The sequence below is a fragment of the Gymnodraco acuticeps genome, unplaced genomic scaffold (assembly GCF_902827175.1).
Source record: "Gymnodraco acuticeps unplaced genomic scaffold, fGymAcu1.1, whole genome shotgun sequence".
NCBI classification, from domain to species: Eukaryota; Metazoa; Chordata; class Actinopteri; order Perciformes; family Bathydraconidae; genus Gymnodraco; species Gymnodraco acuticeps.
In genome coordinates, this window is record NW_022990029.1 from 340,629 (window position 1) to 367,980 (window position 27,352).

General features: G+C 42.6%; 1 protein-coding gene across 3 annotated transcripts in view; it reads right to left on the reverse strand.

Annotated features, from left to right (window-relative positions):
• Nucleotides 1-1,960: 1,960 nt before the first annotated feature.
• The window catches only part of slc18a2 (solute carrier family 18 member 2), a 75,665-nt gene continuing 50,273 nt past the window's right edge, over nt 1,961-27,352 (reverse strand). Inside the window, exons 12-15 of one of the 3 annotated variants that reach the window (XM_034215024.1) lie at nt 11,402-11,465; nt 11,195-11,314; nt 10,818-10,951; nt 1,961-6,218 (exon numbers count right to left, since the gene is read on the reverse strand). In XM_034215024.1, the coding sequence (XP_034070915.1) occupies nt 6,111-6,218; nt 10,818-10,951; nt 11,195-11,314; nt 11,402-11,465 (426 nt within the window). In that variant the 3' untranslated portion in view covers nt 1,961-6,110. Of the gene's footprint in view, nt 6,219-9,680; nt 10,037-10,817; nt 10,952-11,194; nt 11,466-27,352 lie in introns of those variants that run through there. The other 2 variants (XM_034215025.1, XM_034215023.1) reach the window with 2 other exon arrangements.

The window sequence follows — 27,352 nt, forward strand, 5'->3', positions numbered from 1 at the left end:
CTTGGGGGGCGGGGCTTACCAAAGAGTAGTTTGGCATCCTGAGTGACAGGCCTCCCTCTGGCAAAACGTATGACCCCGATATAGCTCCATAATTATCCATGCCAACAGTGACAGTTGGCCAACTGTATAACCCCGAGCGCTCCGGTCCAGCTGAGTCGTCACTTTTTAGTGTTCCCTGGTCTCCGTTGTGTTTTGAGCTTCTTGCACTGCCTGCTTTGTGTTTTCAGTGTTTTGTTTATGCAGTGCTTTTAATAAACACTGCGCATGTTTCATCAAGTTTATGAAGATGTTTGTTCATATGTTTTGCTACATTTGTGTTTTTGTATTTGCATCGTATTTGATAGTGCAGCGTGTAAGTGTTTTGCACCTCTAGCCACCGTACATTCGGACAGAGAAATATACTGTATGTGAAATACAGATTTCAATGACATTTCATTTTACAGTGACAGTGATCCACTGTTGGTTCTGAACTGGATGTAACTTTATCTAAAATATCCAACCTTTTTTTAAACGAGGGAGGCTGTGGCTCAGTGGTTAGTGTGCTAGACTTCGAATCAGGGGATAGCAAGTTCGAGTCCCACTGCAGTCAGCATGTCGTTGTGTCCCTGAGACACTTCACCCCAAATTGCTCCTGTGGGGATTGTCCACAGTACTGAATGTATGTAAGTCGCTTTGGATAAAAGCGTCTAACAAGTGACATGTAATGTAATGCATCAGAAGAACATAGTATTTCTCTTCAGGTGTCCTTCTCCAGAGAAAACCATGTGATTATTTGGTGAGCACCCTGTCGGAGCCACAGTTGTTTTGCTTCTTACTGAAGAGGGAAAGGAGGTATTGTGTGAGCATCTGCAAAGTAATTGAAGCCCAGGCTGGAGATGGACAGGCTGATTACAGCGTGTCTGCTCCCACATCTCACATCAACTCATCCTGCTGTCTCCCACCAGCGATCAACATCTCTATTTCTGTTAAACTGAAAAGCTTGCACGTTCTTAGCTCTTTGATATTTTTTCCTTTTCTATACATATTATTCCTCTGTTCTACTGACATGTCAATAATGGGTATTCAATTAGATTAACACCAGCAGGAGACATTAACCAAAAAAGTAACCAAAGCGAAACCGTGTAGTCCTCAAAGCACCACAGAGCATGGAATACAGTTACAGTTCCATTTTTCTTGTCTTTTTTCTATATTTTTGATTTGCCTACTGTGTCATTGGAGCTAAGACACTATTTATACTTTGCGATCAGGTAAATTCTACTCTTCTGCAAAACTGTCAGAGGCAGTACTTTGTTGCCTCTGTGTTTTAAATGCAGCAATATGTGATTTGTTTTCAGGAGTAAAAGAGCTTCTTCAGAGTAGACCACAGTTAATATGAATACAGGGCATACATACAGACATACACGTAGCATCACATGCTGACATGTATGTCTGTTAATGTTTGTAAAAGTGTGTTGTAGCACAAAACTACAACACATATGAATGTCTCGTAAAATGTTGTACAAAATAACTAAAGACTATTTTAAGAAGAGCATTTGGTGTGTAGATGTATTCACATGTTCAGTGATTCAGGATGGGCAGGGCTCCAATTTCAGCTCGAAATTTGCACGGAGCACTGACTCAAAGTTAATTTTATTAGAACTTTGACCTCTGTTGCCGTTAACCTTTAGTGCAACCGCCAAGATAACAGCTGTATGTGATGTTGCCAGAAGCGGAACAGGCAAGTAGGGGAAGTAACCATACTGTATAAACCAAATCGCCTCGCAACCTTCAAGTGACAGGAAGTGTTCTCTTTGCTCATGTAACGCGCAGGGTTTTGCAGCAGGAAATGAAAGCAGAAATATTACATGTCCCTCCGTCCCTCCATGTCCACTGAAGACCTGCAGTCTGCTCACTTTCACATTTATGACAAACTGCTCCAGTTTTAACGCTTTACTATAATCCAATACAGTTTTCACAGCCCATCAGCAAGTTTCTGAAGAAATCCCAAAACACGACATATGACACAGCATTGTGAACATTACAGTACATTAGAAACACATTACAGGAGTGTTCTTCAACATATGAGAATCATTCAGTTTTTTAAATATATTTTTCAAATATTCTGAGTAGCAGATCTGCACCAGAGGCAGAAATAGCATTCCATCCATCAGAGGTCATTAGAGCAAATAATCTCATTGGTTGGGTCCAATGTCAGGGGGCGGAGCCAAATGAACACATCGTATACAAATGTGGCCAAAATATATTAACTATATTAAGCACTGTTGCAGTTAACATATAATACATCTGTGCTATTTGGACACCCTCTTAGCTGATAGGGAAATATATAAAATCAGCTTAAATGAGCACAGAACAAGATCTATCGTTTTCATAACGTTTTACAGATACAGCAGCGCGCCTACGTCATTGAAACCACTGGTCAGTAGTTATCCAGGATTTTAACCACAAATATTTCTGATGGTTTAATTCTGATGTACTAGTTTGGACTAGTGGGAAAGCGCTAACTAAAGTATTAAGTAAACCTATTTATTTTGTAAATGTACCTTCCATATCTATAGGGAGTAAAACAGTGTTAACAAGGTTATATCCCAAAGCTGGATTTTCTGTTATTTGCCCTGAAGGTCCAGTTTCAAGAAAGTTTACTAAGGTTTAGTAGCTATATTATATCAACTAGATTGAATTATTTAACAACTTGCCTTACGGCTTATGCTGTTCAGTCTAATATGGTATGCTGTTCAGTCTAATATGGTAGGGTTGTTTAACTGTCCATTGAGGATAAACCATTGAGATTATTCAAAGACAAGACACAGTTTTCATAATAAACATTAAAATACATCGTAGCAAGTGTCACTGTAATAGAGACTTCAAATCAGGAGAACCAAAAAGTTCCCATTCATTGACCAGCTGAAAGCAGAGGAAGCCTTTCATTGTCATTCGGGAGAGTTTCATACAATAACTTCAACAACATTTTAAGGCATGATGAACACATATTATTTAAAATACTTCAGTGATGTTTTACATAGTGTCTTGTTATATCCTTTTCCGTGTCTCATAAACAGTTGTCTTAACAGAGAAAATGATCCAAAGAATCAGTGTTGTTATTGTGGTTTTCCCAAATCCATGTAGAAAAAAAAAAAAAAAATATTGTATAAAATAATGATCTGACTGAAGGACACGATCAACACCTTTGGCCTTGAAAAGTTTAATCTTTGAGTCCGAGAGGCAACCAGTGGCTTTATCAGACCCTATAAGGCGGATATTGGTGTTTTAGTAAACAACAGGTCTCAGGTCAGTGTCATCTGATATGACAGACAAAGCATATGAAACATGATAAAATCATTATTATACAAATGGTCATGATTGTCTATAAAAGCCTAATATGAATGATTCCAGTGCGATATTTTTGAAATTAAGGTAGATAATTCGAGGGTTTAGTGTTTTAGAATACAACCCTGATGAGAAACTACTGTGAAAAACTGGTTCCAGAACATCAAAATCCTCACCATCCAGCCTGCCCCCAGCAGATCCTCAGAGGAGGTTGCTACCACTGGATCAACCCAAGCCTCACACATCTGAAGATACCACCCCCTGCGGCACCATGCTGGTCATTTCTTCCTCGCATTAACCACACAAATCTCCATCATGAGACTGATTGGAGAACTGAGGAACCTGAGCATGACTGGATATTGGACTTCCTCACAAACAGACACTTCAGAATGGTGGTCTCCTCCTATCTACTGTAGTGTTAAACAACAGAGCTCCCCAGGGCTGTGTGCTCAGCCCCTTTTATTAAAATAAGGTGGAGACACACTGCTGTTTACCTCAGTCACGCTGAGGGGGAGCCAGTAACAGGGTAAAGTTCCTGGGAATTAGCATCACAGAGACGAGAAATATATATCATATTTTTGAATGAGCCATAGGAAGGAGAGTCCTATCTGAATAGTTTGTTGGATCATGTGTTCTGAACGAGGCAGCCCAGAGGAACTGCCTGTCTCCGCTCACAGTTTGTTGTTATGTAGCCACTCTGGATGTACAAAGATATACAGCGTTGGAGGCGGGGCCCCCTACATAACTATGAAAGTTGCTCAATTGCGCATGAAGCCAAAATGGCCTTCCTCTGGAGAACAACAACATCAGATCAGCCGGGGATCTGGGCTCATAGAGCAAGTGCACTCGCATTTTCCTTAAGCCCCGCCTCCAATCCACTTCGTCACGTCCGGTCACGAGATAGTTATGCTATGGGGGCTAATCCTGAGAGTAGTATTAGGATACCTACTTGCTGGGGCTTTCAGTTTGATAGGGTGTGGGATGGGGCCTTGCCTTTCACACGGAAATACATGTATAGCAATTGAAGGCCTAAAGCAACAATTGAGTTATTGTGAAATATTGTGTCTTTCAGTTTATTTAAATTAGCCAAATTGTAGGTGTAATACCAGATGAAAAGCATACATTTGATGTGCACATTGTTTCCTATTTTCATACTTTTTCTCTTTATTTATTTCTCATTAGATCCTCCTCTCAGATGGACACACATGTTGAGTCTCTCTGTAGGTTGATGAACAAGGGCCTTAATTAAAACCCACATGATGAATCTAGTATAATGTCAACTTTGATCCTCTAGATTGCACTGCACTGCACTGTAACTTTTTATTTATGTATTTTTTCTTTTAATGTTTCTTTTATTATCTTTTACTGTTTTTAAATGCCTTTGTCTGAATGTCTTTCATTTTTGTAAAGCACCTTGAATTGCCTTGTGTTGAAAGGTGCTATATAAATAAACTTGCCTTGCCTTGCCTAGATTGGTCTTTTCTAACAGATGTACTGTTTTCATTCAAAAAATGAATTCCACCGTTCCAGTTTTTCCCATTAATGTTAAGCTATTGTCAATTTCTCTTGAGCTGAACTATATAAGGAAGGCGGGAAATGTGAAAACTCTGCAGGTCGAGTTTCAAGTGCTGAGTTTCATTCTCACTCCAGCAAAAACTGTTTTTCTGTTAAAAAATAATAGATCAGTGCATGACTCTAAATTGCTAAAGTTAGGCTATAAACAAAATCCATCACTGTCGCAGGGCCCCGTTCACCACCGCTAAGCTAAAGGCGGCCATCTTTAGTGTGGTGAAGTTTCGTCACATTTTAGCAACTGCTGTTTTTATGACACATGGAAGCTTCAGACATTCATCAGTGGAGTATTTACTGATGTGTTTTATTTTAAAGAACCAAATGAAGAATCTCTTTACCTTGACCTTATTTCAATCTAACCAATAAAACGTTACGAAAAAACATTGACTACAGAGACCAGGGTACTGGAAGTGGTCAATTGCAAACTTATTTACAAGTTTAAGGACTTATACCTGCACCATCTTATTAATGACAGAACTTTTTCCTAATTTCCTGTGGGACTTATTCTCCCTGCCACTGAGGTAAATAAAGTCAACTTTTGGGGTATTTACAGTATTAATGATTCATTAAATAAAAAAGCAGGGTGAACAGCAGCTTACTTTCTCTGATGTTGCTATAACGCACGGTTCTGTAGGTTCGGTTCTAAGGAGGATATCATGAATCTATATTCCCTACACAGTTGGTAGTAACTGCATCAATGCAAACATGGACCATAGACCAACAATTGTTCCTGACTTTAGACAAACAACAGTTTCTTGACATACCACACAATTACCCAATATAATACCAACTTGCAAAAGGTCTGGTTATAATACTCTAGACAGCATCATGGACGTACAGCAGATACAAACACAACTTTTAATGGCTTACACATAAATGAACACATATTTGTATCCAAAATAAACCAGCAAAGCGTACTTGTTGCTCAGCACCCTTCTACTACCTAAAAAGTGCTTTTTGACACATCTCTCTACTGAATAAGGCTTTTGGCTAAAAAAATATCTCTCACACAATGCGCTTGCAACCACAGATCAAGAATAACTTTGGTTTGCTCCTGTACAACTGCTAAGAGGACACAAACCAGACTGAACGCGGGACATTCACACAGAAATATCTTGGCTGTTTGTTTCATTGCTGTTTTTGTTTCTTCTGTTACTTTTTTTGTACAACAAAATAAATCCTCTGAAGGGTTAACCTGCATGGCTGGTGTCCTGTTAATCATAATCCTCATATTCTGGATCCATGTTGTCGCCCTGATAGTACGTCCCCTGTGTGGAGTAGGACCGTGTCTTCATTGAGCAGTTGGTGTCCATCAAAATAGCCTGGAAAGACAATATAGAAGATATAGAATCGGAGGGATGAAACCCACTTTATTTGGTCACACATACATGCACACAGCACACACAGTGAAATGTGACCACTGCATTTAACCCATGCTAGTACTAGGAGCAGAGGGCACTGGGCAGCTCCTAGTACAGGCAGGGCCCAGGATGTGAACTGGGATCTCTCCAAGTAGCAGTCCACACTCCATATTTAGGTCTGATCGGGGACTTGAACCGGCGACCCTACTGCTCACAGGCCAAGCCCCTACTGACTAGGAATGTGTTATTTCTGCCTCAACATCTGTCAAAGTCCCCTATTGTCTTTTTTGCAATGCAAGGGTTACAGCCTACTATATGGCTTATTGTTAGATTATTATGTGATTTATTGTTTTTTTATATATCAATTAAAAGCTTTTTTTATGACTTGATACTGAATTCCAATTTATATGAACACATTTCATTGATGCATAGTTGCTTTATGCAAAGCATGTTTTCTTTGACACTAAAATAATGACACACATCTTAAAAATCCATTTAACTTTAACACCTCACATGGAAACTTTCTAAAAACACAACCCAGTTTCAGAGGAAGGCCTACCACTACCTCATCATCTAAATTCATTATTGAGGAGCAGGAGTTATCAGAACACATGCAATAAAGCAGAACAGAACATTTTCATGAGTAAATAAAAAAAAAAAAAAGTGAATTGATTACCAATTGGCTTAAAGGTCCCATGTCATGCTTTTCTGGTTATCACCCGTCCCCTTGTGTTATGTAGCTTTTTCTGCATGTAAACGGTCTGCAGAGTCACAAACCCTCAAAGTACACCCTGTAGCGAGTAAAACTCTAACACATAGAAGACCTGTCTGTGCTGCCCCAGAACGCCTCGTTGGAGATTTCTCTTTTCCCATTTTTTCCTTCTGGGTCCTATTGACGTAATGAAGTCCAAATGGACCAATCCGCGGAGCTCCGCACACACACTCTCTCACTCAGCCTTATATGTTCTCAGCCGCGGTGCTCCGTACACAGAGTTGGGTGTAATAATATTACTTTTGTCGGTAACGGAGTAGTGTAACGTGCTACTTTTATAATTCAGTAATCACACTACAGTTACTAACATTGCCCTGACACGCGTTACTTCGTTACTTACTAAAATCAGTCATAATCAAACCTCAACAAACACCTGCAAAGAACACATGCTAAGGTGAAGCTAACGCACAGCTATTTGTTGTTTGTTTATATCCTTATATCACGTAGTCTGTTCTTCTTCTGTTTTCCGGTTGTTGCCTGTTTTGAATGACGAATACACACTACCGCCGCCTGCTGGTAAGGAGAGTTATTGCCACTCACGCATGCGCAGTTCGTACGCGCTCGGCTGAAGTCTTGGCGGTGTGTTCCAGTGCAACACATGGCCAACACGCAGGAGAACACGCCGACGCAACAGCTTGAGCAGAGATAGACTGCGCAAAATACAGATATCAGGAGACAGAGGACAGCCATGCTCAGATAGGAAAACATTCAGGATCTGGATCAGTCTTATGCGACAATGGAAACTGAACTAAAGAGAACATTTGAAACTTTAGCAGTCTGCGTGATCTGCCTGTAGGGAGGGGCGGGCCGGCCCTGCGAGTAAAGTAACGAGTAAAGTAACGAGTTACTTTATGTAGAGAGTAACGAAGTAGTGTAATATATTACTTTAAAAAAAACTAATATGTAATATATTACTTTTTTTTTAGTAACGACCCCATCTCTGTCCACACACACACACACACACACACACACACACACACACACACACACACACACACACACACACACACACACACACACACACACACACACACACACACACACACACACACACACACACACACAGAGCTCAGGCCGTGAGTGTGTGTGTGTGTGCTCAGGCTGAGCTCCGCGGTGTATCGCAGACCCCACGCAGCAACCAGGAAACTACACCAGAAATCCAGCTCACACTGTCCGCTCCTCGAGCCTCAAAGGGCAGAGCAGCGAGCCCCGCAACGTCCCGCAACACGGCACCCAGACCCCACGCAGCATTCTCATCTGCTTGTCATTACTGGTTGCTAACAAACGCCATTGTAACACATAATCACTGATGTTCCGCTGTAACGGTGATGGACTCATCAGAACAGAGTGGGCGAGCTGACCAATCAGAGCACAGTGGGCTCACAGGGAGGGGGGGGGGGGGGGGGGCAGGAGCTCCAACAAGCCGTGTAGGGCAGAGAGTGAATACACATACTATACAGCAGGGGTGGGGAACCTCCGGCCCCCGGGCCATATACGGCCCGCGAGACCATTTTGTACGGCCCTCGAGGTAATTTATAACACACGCAAAAAAGAAAAATGTGTAAGAAATCTAGACCGCAAACAAATTAAACAAGCGAGTGCCTGTTTTTCCTGGCCAAGGTCAGGGTCCTTGAACACAACACGAGCCTAACGTGTCATCCATCCGCATCCTTCACGTGGTATATGTCTCGTCTGACAGGGGTGCAAATCTGACGGAGAGCACCAGAACACCGCTCCGGGCCGGGACTTCACAAATGTCAGTAACCATAAGGAGCCGTACACATGCCACAGTTTTTGCGTGGCTGTGTATTTAGTTGAAAGCCCAGTGGCGATCTGTTCATCTGTCATACTGATCATACAGTCAATAACTTTGTTGTTATTAGCATCTGGTTAGCTAGCTATGCTAACGAATATAAGAAGCTTTTTCTACAACCAGTGAGGTAAAGGCACATCTTTATATGATCATTATAGTTATACAAAAAATAAGAGAATAAAGTAAACAGGTATAAAATACTATATGACAGTAACAAAAAGTTGTTATTAATAAACAACAATACATTTTGAAAGGGAAGTGATTTGTAAAATATCCATAAAGAAAAGTAAATATGCTTACAGGTCTGTTTCATATGGGTGTTGAGAGATGTATCCATAGAGCTCCTAATGTTGCTCTCAAAGTGCACCAGATTGATGCTTTTAACGTCAACATTTTAAAAAAAAATCTTCCCGGTGAAGCATGCCCCCGGACCCCCCTAGAGGAGGTTAGGTCCCCCCCCACTTAAATAATGTGCACATGGATAGGAAACTAAATACATTTGCACACATCTTGTGTGTCTATGCGCGAGTCATGGTAAGATATCTGGATTAAGAGGTTGCTTTTTCTTTGCACACCATGAAAGAAAGGCCAAATGAATGAATTTTAGCATTTTTAAGCAGAGGTCAATCATTTGAACGGCCCTCGGAGGATGTTGAAAAAATTGAAATGGCCCTTGAGAGGAAAAAGGTTCCCCACCCCTGCTATACAGAGATGCTGTATGAGAAACCAATGTGAGTTTGGAACATTGAACAATGTAAATCTATTCTAGTATACCTCAACAATGGAATTATGATCAGTAGAAATGGCCATGACATGGGACCTTTAACACGGTCAGAAGAGGGCTGAAACCGATCCAATATTGTAGCCTTTATTTAACCAGGTGAAAGCCCATTGAGATCAAAAGATCTCTTTTTCCAGGGTGACCTGCAGGACATTAGTTACACATGTAATATAAAAACAACAGAACAACAATAATGATGACCTACATATCAGCGTTGTTGGGATACAAACAGAATGTGTGGGAGAGGAGAGCTCATGAATGACACATGCTGCATGGAGAGACAGATTGAGACAGAGGGGTGGAGCTCCAGGTGGAGGAGGTTCATCACAAGCATGCAGGATGGAGATTATCATGCAGCTGATTGATGTCCAATGACGGCACGGTAATTATAGCATTTCTCCACTTACTAAAGTCTGTAAAACATGAATGAGTGTGTTACTGTTAAGTGCCAAACAGAAATGATCAAATGCATGTATCTACATCGGACAAACCGGCAACACACAAACCTCCCTGAGGGAGTTTTTTCTTGCATTTCCTTTAGGATTTTAATAATCATTGCTCAGGAGTTCCTGTCAGACTGAAGTTATTAAATAATAAGTAGAATTTTGTAATGACTTTCCCTTGTTCTCACTTAGAGACATGCTAAAACACATCAGCTAAGTGAAATAGTGAACCTTGCAGATATGACTTCTGTAGAATGGTGGCAACAAGATAGGGGATGATTTTGCCAACATTACTCAAACTATAGTTGCAGTTGTAGAAGAGAATTGCTTCCAAAATGTTTTCATTGGACCGTCTATACTAGACTGGTTTAATCAACATTCTTGTCTAGTAAATGTATTATAATAAACTTGAGGAAAATGATTAAAATAAAATTTCACGTGAATTACGATGCTATGATTCAAGCAGGATAATTTTTCTTGCTAATTTTGATTTATACTAATACAGCTTATATAAAAGAGCAGACATTGAATACAATGCTGGTAGCTTAGTGGTTGAATATATATATATATATGGGATACTGCAGCATCATTCAGACTGAAAGGCAATGCAAGAAACATTAGTGTTGGGAGTTGTGCGACTTGTTATCCATCCAACAACAACATTCTGGTGGTTTGTTCACCTTGCCTTCAATATTTCTCTGTGTTCCTGTAGGATTTGTTTGACTCTATTTAAGTGTGATTTGAAACTTACAATTTTCTCTTCTTGTGCCGGTGGATTCCTGAGGAAGATGCAAAGAGGAGCATAGAGAATATCCACTATGCCAATGATGATCATCATCCAGGGGAAGCCGATGCTCTCAGACAAGACTCCGCCGATAGACGGACCTACAACCGTCCAGGACAGATCACATAGTTTAGTTGTTTGTCAGGAGCACTTTGCTTTTCAAATCTGTTTTGACATATTTGTAATTTGTAATAACCATGAAAGATGGCTCAACAATAAAATAGTATTTTATTTAATCTTGACAAGATAAACCAGACGATTTAATTGCTTTAGAAATGCATTTAAAGGCATCATAACCTGTAGTTAATAGCTGATATTATGGCTACGGTTTTGTCATTCCTTACCTAAAGCAAATCCCATGCAGAAAGCCACATCAGCAATAGCATACACACTTCCGTAGACAGACACATGCCGCAGGTCCACCAGGTAACCCATAATAGGCATCATAGACGAGTCCACCATGCCTGTAACACACCACAATAAAGGTCTAACACACAAAGCGGGGAGAATACTACTTTGTAACTTTGTAATTCTAAATTTAGCAGACTTACCGATAGCAAACCCAATTCCAAAGTTAGGAAGAATCAGACCATAGATGTTTTTGGCAAATGAAACCTAGAACAGACAGACCCATTTCAGAGTAAACAACGACACTGATATTTGGAGATACTTTTTGTTTGAGCGTTGTTATCATTGTGAAGTCTCCTATTGGCAGCATGAGTTCTATAATGACATACAACTAAGATAGATACATCTGCATAATCTGGAGAACCTGGACCTTTGTTTTTATCTTCAAACATCAAGAGCAAAATACTGGGTCCAACCGAGCAGCAACCTCCTGTCCTGGGAAATGCTAAATGCTAAGCCCTCCACTTTAAAATAATATACTGCAGTTTGCTCATATATTGGCATATATTCATTGTAGTGTGGTGATTGACATTATTCACCCACGGATCTATTGTTCCGCACGGAAATTTTAGTGAACCGGACTTCCTGTTTCCGCCGGTCTTCGTCTTCGGCATGAAGTTGTTTACATGTGTTTTCAGATGCTAAATAAAAGTCTAGCTTGTGATGGATGCAGATGGGAGCAATTCCCGTAGACCCTATGTTAACAGACCCTGTGACAGCATCCCAACAACTGTTGTGCAATGAAATATTGGGCTACTAGTCATCTCGAACCGTCAGTTTAAAAAAGAAGGTGCGATACCGTTCCGATAAATATCAATAATTTCGAACATCGCGGGGAAATTCCTTCGCTCATTTTGAAGTTTTGGCGGAAGCCGGAAGTGACGTCAATGCGGGAACGCTTCACTGTGCGGCGAGAGAGCCAAACACGGACAAAGTGTGTTGTCATGCGTATGGTGAATTACTGAGTTTAGGCACGTTAATAACGTTTTAATGAAGTTGACTACAGTATATTTATATGTATCAGTGCTTTCATGTCAATTCGGCGAACATAAACATAAATGATCGTGGTGAAGATGATGATTAAATTAGGATTAAAAATCGGTAGTGAGAGCTGCTGAATTTCCTCCCGTAGGATGTGATATAAAAACAAAATCGATTATTTTTGTAGTTGTAAACTCAAGTGGATGAAACTACATTTATTCGTGCTTTCATGTCAATTCGGCGAACATATGATACATTAAATGATCGTGAGGATGATGATTAAAAATCGTTTGTTTGAGCCGGTCTGCATTTCCTGATGAGAAAACAAACCGATGCTTTTTGTAGTTGTAGTACACCAACATGGATTAAACGTGTGTTTTTTTTACCACAATGTTGGGGAAATTAATGGATAAAATGCACGGATTATTATTATTATTATTATTATTCCCACTCCGATCGGGACACTAGGTCCACCGTTTCCCCGCAGCGAGGCTCCCCCCGTTGACAGTTTACGTGGGCTGGGTGCAGTGGCGAACTGGCCATCGGGACGAATCCCGATGGGCCGGTACCGAAGTGGGCCGGTCGAATAAGTCACTAGCACATCCCCCATAGGCGGCGCGTGAGGCTCAGGTTTGGGAAGGCTAAATAACTTTTTTTACCTGACGCTGCCCGACTCCGGCGTCTATAGAAAAGAGATCAACTCAGTGTGCGGAGTTTAAATCTCACAAGTCATATTACAGGATAAAGGAAATACAGTTTAAACTGCCGTATGCAGAGAAGACGCCGACGTGTCGCACTTATCATTCATATTAGCCTACATCATCAATCAGATCATCAATCATATAATCAGGGGCGGATCTACCGGGGTGCCATGGGGTGGCAACTGCCACCCTAAACAATAACCTTGCCACCCCAGCTGCCACCCCAGTTGGCATCTTTGTTTTGAAAGAAAAGTTGTGGCTCATCGGACATTTATGAGAGAAAGTCTCTAATGTCCGAGTGCAAGTGAATGCAGCACAAGATGCACGTCATGTAACCCCTCCCCCGGTCCTGGCGCGAGAGTGGAAATATAATTGGTGGCGAATTCACTTGAACGGGGGGACGGCGCAAAATGAGAAGCCTTTCGGACCCAAGCACTGAAGGAATGAGGTAATTGCGGTCTACACTGACAGAGAAGAGAATGTCAAGTTTGGCTGCACTCAGCATTGAATCAAAACGCACTACAGCTGTTGATCTTAATACGTTTGTGAGGCGTTTTGCTGAACAAAATAGTAATCGCCGCATTCAGCTGTAATAGACATGCCAACTTGATGCTCTGCTCACGGATGACTCGATGAGAATAACAAACTGTTACGATGATGACCTTGTATGCGTGTATATATTTTTTTCTTTGAGGGGGTCTGCCCCCAAAAAACAATTTTAAGTCCTGAGAAAGTAAAATAAGACGGTGTAAAACTACACTGCCCAGCCAACAGAAAGTATCTGTCACGGTTTGTGTAGGAAACAGGACCCAAATGCAGACTTAAGTGACAAAAATAATTCCTTTATTTCAAGGCTACAATATCTAGACACTAGGGGTGTAATGGTTCACAAACATTTCGGTTCGGTACGTACCTCGGTTTTTTGGTCACGGTTCGGTTCGGTACGTTTTCGGTACAGCAGAATTTTTTTTTCACAAAACAAAACATATATTTTTTTTATTATTATTAAACTGTGAATAATGTATTCACTCAAATAAATACAAAATATAATAAAATAAACATTAAGGTGCAGCATTTCGATGAACTGAAATAATCTGTATTTGAACTGTACTGTACTAGTTCCTAAGCAGCCAGCTTGACATTAGGACTTGCTTGTCATTGTATTTTCATGTTTTTTTTAAAGAAAAATGAACTTGTCCACATTGCTGCCGAAAGGGCAGATCTGCTGGCACTAACAATGTCTCCTGCTGTGGAGAAAACCCTCTCTCTAGGGACAGAGGTAGCAGATACAGCCAGGTAGCGCTTTGCTAACATGGCAACATAATATATGATACTTGGCGTTTGTAATAGCTTTGGCTCGGTCTGATCTTTCTGCGAGTGGTGGAGGCTTAAATGCTAGTGGGAGTTGGGTTTGCACTTCAGTCTTTTTTCTTTTGGTACCGGTGATATTCACGTTCGGGTGATGCCTTTTCTAGAGTGTGCAAGTTTGATGTATTGCCAGCCGCGTAACCAATGTTAGTTGAACAATGCCGACAAACAGCTTTGGTTCGGTCCACCTGTCTTTGTCCTTCATCCTTGTACATAACTGCGAAACCAAAATGTTCCCAAACCGGAGACTTCAATGATGCTGGAGGATTTTCGAGCTCAACTTTATCTGCGTTCGCCATTAATTTTAGACAGTTCCTCAAATTACTGACTACATTTGAACGCATCCCTCTGACCAGCTCTCAAAGTATGCCTCTCATCCAATGAAATGACTTGGTCGCTCTATGACGCGTTGAACCCAATGTGAGCAAATTACTCTGAATGCTGCGACGCAGCACCTGAGATTACTTCCAAAAAGTTGTTCACGTTCTCAATTGTTTACGTTTAACGTTATATTCGTTCGGTACACTTCGGTACACACCTGTACCGAACCGAAGGGTACGTGTACCGTTACACCCCTACTAGACACAGAACAGAACACTCACCGCAGAATTACTCAAAACACAAGACGAACCGACAAAGACAGACGGAAAAACCAGAACTTAAATACACCCAGGACTAATCAAACAAACACGAGACAGGTGAGGAGGTAGGAGAAAACACAGAGGCACCAGGTGAACACAATCGGGTAATCAGGGAGGGAAAACAGACAGAAAGCAACAGGCAGGAAACGGGGGTGAACACTTTACAAAATAAAACAGGAAACCCAAAGATAGAAAAAGACAAGACAAAACAACAACACAGACAGATCCTAACAGTACCCCCCCTCAAGGGACGGATCCCAGACGTCCCAAAACAAAACTACAAAAGTCCAAAACCTTAAGCAGGGTGGGTGGAGGGGGTCCGGAGGAGGGACGCATCACTAAGCCACCAGGGTGGGTGGAGGGGGTCTGGAAGACGGGCTTGGGCTGACAGCCCAGGGGCACGGCAGAGGACCAGGAAGGGGTTTCGGGCGGAAGGCCCGGGGGCAAGGCAGAGGACCAGGAAGGGGTCTCGGGTGGACGGCCCGGGGGCAAGGCAGAGTCCAAAATGGGGATCATGGAGGGGCGAAGGCAGCGGCAGGAAGAGTCAGGGGGCCGGGCCTCGAGGGCGAAGACCGCAGCTCTCAGAGGGCCGGGCTCGAGGGTGAAGACCAGACAGCTCCGGAGGCCGGGCAGGAAGGCGCTGACGGGACAGTGCCGGAGACCGGGCAGGACCCGGTGTCGGAGCTGGTGGGATAGGCCTCGGCAGGAGAGCAGTCGGCGGGGCCTCCAACGGCACAGGACATAGGATTGGCAGGACCCCCGGCAGGAGAGTAGTCGGCGGGGCCTCCAACAGCACAGGACAAAGGGTTGGCAGGACCCCCGGCAGGAGAGTAGTCGTTGGGACCTCCAACGAGACAGGACAAGGAGCTGGCAGGACCCCCGGCAGGAGAGTAGACGGCGGGACCTCCAAGGGGACAGGACAAAAGGTTGGCAGGATCCCCAGCAGGAGAGTAGTCGGCGGGGCCTCCAACGGCACAGGACAAAGGGTTGGCAGGACCCCCGGCAGGAGAGTAGACGGCGGGACCTCCAACGAGACAGGACAAAGGGTTGGCAGGACCCCCGGCAGGAGAGTAGACGGCGGGCCCTCCAACGGGACAGGACAAAGGGTTGGCAGGACCCCCGGCAGGAGAGTAGTCGGCGGGGCCTCCAACGGCAAAGGACAAAGGGTTGGCAGGACCCCCGGCAGAAGAGTAGTCGGCGGGACCTCCAACGAGACAGGACAAGGAGCTGGCAGGACCCCCGGCAGGAGAGTAGACGGCGGGACCTCCAACGGGACAAACATACGATTGGTAGGACCCCCGGCAGAGGAGTAGTCGACGGGGCCTCCAACGGGACAGGACATGGAGTTGGCAGGACCCCCAGCGGAACCTCCAATGGACCAGGACATTGGGTAGGGACTTGAGACGTGACTCGAGAGGGGACTCGAGAGGAGACTCGAGAGGGGAACCAAGGGGGAACTCGAGATGTGACTCGAGAGGAGACTCGAGAGGGGAACCAAGGGGGAACTCGAGAGGGGACTCAAGAGGAGACTCGAGAGGGGAACTAGAGAGGGGACTCACGAGGGAAACTAGAGAGGGGACTCGAGGAGGGACTAGAGAGGGGACTAGAGCAGGGACTAAAGGAGGGACTAGAGGAGGGACTAAAGGAGGGACTAGAGGAGGGAACTCGAGAGGGAACTGGAGAGGGGACTCGAGAGGGAACTGGAGAGGGGACTCGAGAGGGGACTCGAGAAGGGACTCGAGAAGGGACTCGATAAGGGATTTGAGAGGAGACTGGAGAGGGGACTAGAGAGGGGACTCGGCTGAATGGGCCGGCTCTGGAGCCGGAATTGAAGCCAGAATCATGGCTGCTGGGTCCGGCGCGGAAGCCTGGACCCTGGCTGTGTAAGCCAGGTAATCCAGTATGGACGCAAAGCTGCGTGGGCCGGTACTGGAGCATGGAGGCATGGCTGCTAGCTTGGCTTTGCGCCTCCTTCTCTTAGCAGCCGCCGGAAAGCTCCGTGGACCTCCATAAGCCAGACGAGTTCCAGCATACGACTCCTGGACAGGAGCAGGAACTGGGGCAGAAGCACTGGCTGACTCCAGACGGACCACACCGAGACGTTTGTAGTCAGCAGGCTGGAAATCACACACCCAGAGGAAGTTCAAAATCCAGCCAGGCAAGAACTTCACCAAGTCTGGTTTCTCCATAGCCAACCGGTGCGCCTCTACCAGAGCGGCCTCCCTCTGCCGAACACTGGACACTCCACTCCACTCCACCAATCACAGCAGCAAGCCAAACAAAAGGAAAAATGCTGTAGCTCCACCTCAAATGGATCATCTGCTGGGTCAATTTCTGGTCGGTTCGTTCTGTCACGGTTTGTGTAGGAAACAGGACCCAAATGCAGACTTAAGTGACAAAAATAATTCCTTTATTTCAAGGCTACAATATCTAGACACAGAACAGAACACTCACCGCAGAATTACTCAAAACACAAGACGAACCGACAAAGACAGACGGAAAAACCAGAACTTAAATACACCCAGGACTAATCAAACAAACACGAGACAGGTGAGGAGGTAGGAGAAAACACAGAGGCACCAGGTGAACACAATCGGGTAATCAGGGAGGGAAAACAGACAGAAAGCAACAGGCAGGAAACGGGGGTGAACACTTTACAAAATAAAACAGGAAACCCAAAGATAGAAAAAGACAAGACAAAACAACAACACAGACAGATCCTAACAGTAACCACTTTGATTGAACTAGGCCAGTAGGTAAGGACCTTCCACTGGATAATAACTGCAGCGATGTTTTAGCTGAATACACGTTTTTTAACCCTAACTGATGCAGTTAGTCACTTCTTTAATGTTTGTTCTTTCTGATGTAAAGTCAAGGTTGTAACTGTATATCAATAATGATATAATTACTTGTTTTTCAAATTTGAAGGAGGGTGAGCAAGCATCTTGATGAACATTCATCATTAACTCCTCCAAAAAATATTGTTTATTCAATAATAAATGAATATGTGAATCATAACAGTTCTTCACTATATCTGTAAAGCGTCTTTGAGCACCTGTAAAAACGCTAACAAATTAAATCTATTATTATTATTATTTATTAACAGTGATTGACAGCTGATAGGAATAATATGATTGTTAATAGTATCATATTCATTCAGACAAACATCGATGAGACAGTTAATTAATTTACTTATTGCAGCAGTCTGCATAGATTTGGTACCCCTGCTGGTCTAAGAGTGAGACAAACTCATTCAGTTATTGTTCAGTTAAAATTCATTAAATTACGTCTGCCACCTTGTATGTAAGGCTTTACTGATGTGCCACAATAATATCACCTATGTGACTGAGTTAAAATATTAATATTGTGGCTTTCCAAGTTAACATTGATTGTAGGGGTGTAACGGTTCACAAACATTTCGGTTCGGTACGTACCTCGGTTTTAGGTCACGGTTCGGTTCGGTACGTTTTCGGTACAGCAGAAAAAATTATCACAAAACATTAAAAACATTTTAAAAATTATTATTAAACTGTGACTAATGTATTCAAATAAATACAAAATATAGTAAAATAAACATTAAGGTGCAGCATTTCGATTAACTGAAATAATCTGTATTTGAACTGTACTAGTACCTAAGCAGCCAGCTTGACATTAGGACTTGCTTGTCATTGTATTTTCATGTTGTTTAAAGAAAGATGAACTTGCCCACATTGCTTGCTGAAAGGGCAGATCTGATGGCACTAACAATGTCTCCTGCTGTGGAGAACACCCTCTCTCTAGGGACAGAGGTAGCAGATACAGCCAGGTAGCGCTTTGCTAACATGGCAACATAAGGATATTTGGCGTTTGTAATAGCTTTGGCTCGGTCTGAACTTTCTGCGAGTGGTGGAGGCTTACATGCTAGTGGGAGTTGGGTTTGCACTTCAGTCTTTTTTCTTTTGGTACCGGTGATATTCACATTCGGTGATGCCTTTTCAAATGAGTGTGCAAGTTTGATGTATTGCCAGCCGCGTAACCAATGTTAGTTGAACAATGCCGACAAACAGCTTTGGTTCGGTCCACCTGTCTTTGTCCGTCATCCTTGTACGTAACTGCGAAATCAAAATGTTCCCAAACCGGAGATTTAAATGATGCTGGAGGATTTTCCAGCTCAACTTTATCTGCGTTCGCCATTTCGACAGTTCCTCAAATTACTGACTACATTTGAAAGCATCCCTGTGACCAGCTCTCATAGTATGCCTCTCGTCCAATGAAATGACTTGGTCGCTCTATGATATAGATTACTTCCAGAAAGTTGTTCATGTTCTCAATTTTGTACGTTTAACGCTATATTCGTTCGGTACACACGTGTACCGAACCGAAGGGCCCGTACCGAATAATTTCAGTACGGGTACGTGTACCGTTACACCCCTAATTGATTGATATGATTGCGATTTAAATCAGCATATACTTCTGTCAGGGGATGCCACCCCTCAAAATCTCCTGCCACCCCATGAATATTTGTCTAGATCCGCCCCTGCATATAATATCATAATATATCATATATTTCCTTATCTGAGTCAGCTTCTCCAGCCGTATCTGGCCGTGCAACACTTACAGTGTCACATACTGTATGCAGTATTATTTTAAGCAACATATTATGTTGACGAAACACTCGAGTCAAATGTAATTAAAGTCAGATCCACTCGTGTCTTAGATGGGGCAGTGATATCATACAACTATACACTTTCAAACACTCGGTAGGCCTAGTTATTTTTTAACCAGTTGTTCTGTATTCTCCTTGCAGGTGCAACTATGTGGCTTGTATCCAGGATTATATGTTTAAGTCATGGATGTTGAAAGCTCATATTTGTCTAATATTAGTTTACTTTTCATTAATGAAGTATGACGCTGCGCTGTCAGTACACTTGTCCCTGTTTGTGATTGGTCAAATGTAGCTAACCCCGCCCCTTTCACGTGAACGCGCTCTCAGCTGGTGAGAGAAACCCTGGCTTGATTTACCGAGTTGATAACCAGCGTCGTAGGACCGCTTAGTGAGATCGCGTTTGCTAGTTTGTTGTTGTTAGTTTGTTTGTTACTCAAACATATCCAGGGTATGTTGAACTGGCTTCGTAGTACAGGGCACAGGTGGCTAGCAGCGCTAATGTCAAAGACACAGACATTATACATTATATTTGTATTTTACCAGGATGCAGTGACACAAATATTTGGGAAGGCTTAGCCTTCCCTAGACTACAGCACCCGCTGCCCCTGACATCCCCCACTCCCCCCGTTGACAATTTACTAGCGGTACCGAAGTGGGCCGGTTGAGAGTCCCAGGATGATTTTTAGTCCCATTCCACCACTGGCTACATGACCGTATGATCGCCCATATTGACGCACCTAATTCCTAAACTTCTAACAGATACAACATAAACCGATCCTTCAGCCTCATATGAGCTCTCAGACACGTTCAAAATTAAACTGTCATCGCTGTCTGAGCTTGCTGCTGTGTGCGCCATGCCATCGTGCGTTTACATGCAGATGCTGGGATCCTGAACGGTGCAGCTTGAGCGCTGTGCCCGTAATGACGTCACACATAATTTGGCGGCACTTGAAGAATCCCCGAGAAGATCCAGAAAATGGTCAACATTGAAGGGCAGATTAATGGTTATCAAAGTACAAATATCCAAAATCAGTGCAGTGACGGTTTTCAAGGAGACAATATTTACTCAAATTGATGGGTTTGGATGATGGGGGAAACTCGTGTCACAGGCTCTTTAAAATGTCCAACTTAACATCAGAAAATGAACATGTTTCTAGCCTGGATCCACAAAAACATATTCTGTATATAGTTAGATTCCCCCTTCATGACAACGGGACTGCTGCTCCTAGCTCCTCTCTGCTAGCTCCGTTAGCTCCATTGGCTCCGTGATGCTACAGGGGGTCAGCTCATGAGGAGAACACTACTTGAACTCGGCCGTGTTTGTTGTGTTGGTTCCTGGTGGACTATTCGTCATGCAAATATAGGATTTATCTGCTGTTAAAACAGACCGTCCATGAATGCAGTTTCTTCGGTAAGTCAACCCTGCGTACTTTATGTTATGTTACTGGTGTTTTTATTAAGTCAACATCCGGTTTCACTATGAGTGGTCGCATTTTCGAGAGCTCCCGCTTTGGCGGTTATTCCTCACGATTTTTTACATATTTCATCCTCCTGACAATATGGATTATGGACTCCTACCTCAACTCATCAATGAGGCAACATCACGTAGAGAAGGAGAGTAATGAAAGCGGGGATAAAATGAACCACAATGACTTTTACCTTCTCAGCGGCTGGGAAAGGAAACACCTCGCTTTTGGAAGTGCTAGCATTCATGCATTATTAACTTCAAACCCGACGCGAAAGTACTTACCCCCGTCAGGCAAACTAGACCGAAGAAGTATGATCGTCTTGGTCTTATTGTTAGCGGGAGACATCCATCTGAATCCGGGCCCGGTGCAGACAAGAAGCCAGTCCTGCAGGCTCGAGCAGCTAGCATCACAATTAGCATCACAACTAGCATCTCTTCCGCTGCAACAACAACTACGCGACGACAACAGAGACCGTGGAGACAGCGGAGACCAAGGAATAAACGGAGACTTCGAGATTCCCCCGGGGACGCCTCGGCAGACAGACACGCATGAGGCAGTGACGAGAGGAAGAGAACCGAGATCCGAGGGAACAAATATCCGCCATGTTGTTAGCCATGTTGTTAGCCACCCTGCTAGCATATCAACGGCTAAAGCTACAAAGGAGCCTCCCTCCCCCACCACCACCACCACCTCACCACCACCCCAAACCACCCCACCCCACACCACACCACCACACCACCACGACAAGCCGGTTGCTGTAACGGACAAAGACAAATATCTGCAAGCTGACGACATTGTGCATTTAAGCAACAAAAATGGACTACATATTTTTCATCTGAACACTAACAGCCTGAGACACAAACTGGCTGAACTCAGGCAGCTATTCATGAACGGTAAGGCAAGCATATTATGCTTTTCTGAGACCAAATTGGACAATTCCATTACAGATTCAGAGATTGAAATTGAAGATTATCTTGTAGTGAGAAGGGACAGGAACGTGAATGGAGGTGGTGTCTGCATGTACATACATAAAGACACCAATTTCAAAAACCGAACTGACCTGCATCATGAAAATATTGAATCTGTGTGGGTTGAAATTCTTTTTGACAATGCTAAATCTGTAATAGTCGGGACAATCTATAGACCACCGGAACAGAGTGACTTTTATGATACATTAGATGGGTGTTTGGCTGATGTGGGGGATGTAGAGACAATTATTATTGGATACTGGAACACGGATATGCAACGTGAAGACACGTCCGTCTTCAAGTCCTTCAGTAGGATTTGTGATCTGTACGGCTTCAGCCAGCTAATCACCCAACCCACCCGGGTATGTGAAACAACACAAACTACCATTGATCTCATTCTGACCTCTGACAAGTCCAGGATCTCCAGTAAAGGGGTTATAGCATGCGGGTTAAGTGATCATTATATGATATTCTGTACCCGCAAAAAGCTAAAACAAAGGGCCGGCTGTCACAAAACAGTCATATCTAGAGACCTCAAAAACTACTCTAGCGTGGCCTTTAACCTAGAACTGGAGAGCCTGGACTGGTCAGATGAGCTCAGTGGTACACAAGTTGAAGAAACATGGCTTGGTTTCAAAAATAAATTCTCTGTAATACTCAATGATTTGGCCCCCCTAAGAACAACCAGGGTAAAAAATCGCGCTGAACCGTGGATGCACTCCAGCATACTGACCGCCATGAAAACCAGAGACAAAAAATGCTCTGAGTTTCATAAAAGTCAGTCAATGCTTTCCAAAAGCACGAGCAGTGAACTCCAGGCCCACGTGACTGAACTCAAAATGGAAAGAAACAGACTAAGAAATGACGTAAGCTCCATGATCAAAACTGCCAAAAAGAATTTCATCAATATCAAAACTGAGGAAAACAAAAATAAACCCCGTGAACTTTGGAAATTACTTAATAACCAGCTTGGCTGCAGTAAAAAACTCAAAACGAGATTTTCTAACTTAAACATAAAGACAGATAACAGGCTCATCACAGACAAACTGGATGTGGCCAAGTACTTAAACATTTTTTTGACAAACATAGCCACAACTCTTGTAAATAAATTACCCTCCCACTCAGGGCTTTTTGGAGTAGATCACATCATGACCTACTACAAAAACCTAGGGGTACGCAAAGATGATTTCAGTCTAGCAAGGGTAACAGCAGAGGTACTCATTAAACTGAGCGCCCTCCAACCTAACAAGGCCACTGGCCACGACAATATCCCCTCCAAATTCCTCAGAGACACAGCAACCGCCATCTCACCAGTCATAGCTCACATAATTAACCTCTCCATAAAACAGGGAAAAGTACCCAAAGACTTCAAAATTGCAAGAGTAACCCCCCTGCACAAAAAGGGCAGCAAATTGGACCCAGGCAACTACCGCCCTGTTTCTATACTTACCTCCATCTCGAAAGTCATGGAAAAAATAGTATATGAACAGGTCGAAAAGTACCTCGCGGAAAAGAAACTAATCTATGAATTTCAATCTGGCTTTAGAACATCCCACTCCACTGACACATGCCTTCTTTATTTGAGCGACCACATCAAACAAGAGGTGGACGAGGGCAAGTACTGCGGCATGGTGATGCTGGACCTACAAAAGGCTTTCGACACTGTCAATCACCCCATTCTGATTGACAAGCTAAAAGCAATTGGTTTTGATAAACTATCGGTGAGCTGGATGCAATCCTACCTGGAGGGGAGAGAACAGATGGTGGAGGTAAACGGTACTCTGTCCCCCCCCCTCCCAGTGAGCTGTGGTGTTCCACAAGGAAGCATATTAGGTCCGTTACTGTTCCTAATTTATGTAAATGACATGTCATCAGCATGTGACTGCAACTTGTTCCTGTTCGCGGACGACTCAGCCCTGCTGGTCTCTGACAGGAACAGGTTGCAGGTTGAAAAAACCCTCAGCTCCGAGCTCGGCAGAATCTGCACCTGGCTCGCCGATAATAAATTATCATTACACCTGGGTAAAACAGAGTCCATTCTCTTCGGTTCGAAACATAATCTCAGCAAATCCGACGACTTCTCAGTTGCAGTGGGCGACATTATTGTCACAAGTAAGAAGGAAATTACATACCTAGGATCTATTCTTGAGGCAAACCTCTCCTGTGACAAAATAGCATCCAATGTAATAAAAAAAGTCAATCAAAGAACTAGATTCCTATACCGGATCTCCTCTTTGGTAAACAAAAACACCCTGAAAACTCTGGCAGGAGCACTCATTCAAGGGTACTATGACTATGCTTGCACGTCATGGTACCATAGCACCTCCAAGGCGCTAAAAATAAAACTTCAAACATCGCAAAATAAACTGGTCAGACTACTGCTTGACCTTTCATCTAGAACCCACCTCACCTCTGCCCACTTTGACAACCTAGGATGGCTTAGAGTAGACGACAGAGTATAGCTACTTGCAATGGGCCTGGTCTACAAGATCCACTACACCTCTATGGTACCCATGTACATGTCAAAATTCTTCCCAAAGGTCAAGGAATACCATGATCATAACACCAGAGGGAGCTCCACAAATCATGTGACACCCAGATTTGGCACAAAAAAGGGGGAATACACGTTTCGCAATTATGCCACATCAAGGTGGAACGCTCTTCCCACAACTGTAAAGGAAAGTAAAACTATACTTACCTTCAAAACCTCTCTTAAAGAGCACCTTCGGGGGAGAGCATTGCAAAACTGGCCCCGGTAATGGTACAAATCTCAACCTGTCGTTCAATGGACAGCTTCCCCCCCCCCCCCATCTATGTATATACTCGCATTTTAGACTCTGTTACTAACTGTATATCTGTAGACTTGGTATGTCTTAAATGTCTGGTTAGGATGTATTAGAACGAAATCTAAAATGAAAATTGTAAACAAGCAATCTGTATGTAAAAACCACCTGTATGTACATTGTAAATAAGCCATCTGTATGTCAAATATGTCTTATATGTCTTAATGACATGATGAATTGGAAATGGGGGACCCTGATGTAAACAAGACGAAAGTCTTTCTCTGGTCTGCATCCCCTTAACAATTGTATGTTTTGAGCTGTACTGTACTGTACCCAATATACAAGCTGTTAATAAACTTTTCAATTCAATCAATCAACGTTAATGAATGTTTAGAGTTAGGTTAGCATTTGAGCAATCGTAGCTCCATCTGTGCTAACGATGCTATGCGTTGCATCCAAGAGTGTAAAACATTAAGTGGGATGCTACTGTATACCAAAAGGCTTCTGTGCGAGGTTGCTAAAATAAGGTCATCCTTGTATGTTAGATAGTTAGTTTGCTAGTTAGGTTATTAGGTTAGTTAGGTTATGCATTGTTAAGGTTCATTTAAATTCGCTATGCTCTACTATAGCATCAAATAGACTAGCTAACTTCAACGTATTGTTGAAGAGAGGCTTAGTGTATATTAAATCAACCTCACAATGAAATGTGTGTATCTTTAAAATATGAACGTCACATTTCAAGATGGTCCAGAAATAATGCTCCCTTAGATATTGTAATATGGTTTGTTGAACTGGAGTTATTTATTGCAGCTAACCGCCTATCCGACGAACGACCCAAATATTGTCATTTTTAATATTATTACCAATTCCTCTTTTAATTGTATTATCATCACACTTGAGAAACAGCCTTATCGTGGCTGTAGAACGGAACATGTAACTTAATTCCTGCATTTAAGGACGATGAATAGCGTAGTCAATGCTTTAGTGACAAGGAGGAAATGATTTGTTTAAATATTAGATATGACGTTATCTGTCACTTCAGTGAAAATTAAGCTTATCCATTGCATTTGTTCAATAGGTTTGTGTCTTACCCTTACGCGTGTGATACATATGAATATGGCATATGAAAAACTCATGAAAAACTCATCCAAAATAAAAAGGACCTACTCAAACTGATACAGTATAAGGACTGTGATATCCAGCAATTTCTTAAGTATAACAATAAGATTATGACCTGTTTTTTAAAAGAAGATAAAAAGTAGTTTGCATGTAAAGAAGTCTGTAAGCCATGCATGTAACTTTACATCTGTTTGTTCAAAGTCTCCTCAAGGTGATCCAGACAGGCTGGACTAGAGGAGGAGAGACAGATCTGGACTCCTAGCAGCAGAGAACTTCAGCACGGATTCCAAGGTACACCTTTTTCATACTTTACAAAGAATGCATAAAGTAATGACTCCAATACACTGATATACATGCCATTAAACATGACTGAATACTAGATCACCTACACATCAGTGATGTTGAGTGTACTTTCTTAGCAAAAGGTTACATTTTACCAAGCAACATAACTTTTTTGTTCAACTTTCACATTTCAATGTATTTAAGGAAAATATTATTGAACATAGTGAGAGCTGCGACCCTTTGTCTCTGCATACTGACTGTAAAAACATGTGATTCTTTCAGTGAGACAACCAGACAGAGCAAGCTTCTACAGTTGCACTAAGTTTTGATAACAGTTAAATATTATTTTAATAATACATTTATTTCAATGTTGATGAATTTAGAACGGTTTATTCATAATCTGATTATCTTTGTAGTACACTGTTGGATTTAAAAAACATATTCAAATAAAAAAAAATCATTATATTTATAGCCCCTGAACAAACACACCTCTTTCTTAAATAACACACTTGCTCTGCAATAATATGTTATGATATTTCTGTTAGGAAAGGACAGGCCTGAGAGACAGGACTGCTTCACCATTTTCTCTTTCTCTGAGGGTCCAGAAGAACATCCAAGAGGGAAAGGAAAAGCTGATGTGATGAGATTTAAGAGCAGTACAGGACATTCATTAAGAGACACTTAGGCCCCTTCTCATTTCACTAATTCCCCTCCTCAAGACTTAGTCCCGCCCACAGGAGATGCGAGCGGAGGAGCCAAGGAGGGGAACCGAGGAGAGAGGAGGGGAAGCAGCAGGCAGTTAGAGAAATGAGAACTCCTCTACGTCCATTAATGATGACAGGAGGCACAGCAGCCCTCTGTCTGATGGACAGATGTGTTCATGACCACTTATATATTTACTTTGATTCATTCACAGTGTGGTATAATGAGACAATAACAGGCTACAGATGTGGACACACACACACACATATATATAGCCTATGTATATTATATAAATATATACAATTTCAGAATCAAACAGAGCACTCTCATAATAACGTAACACTATCAGAGACTGGTTATACCCAAATAAATGGTGCCAATCTTCAGTCAGATATGAATGTGCAATTTCACATTTTCAGTAAGAATAACGGACAA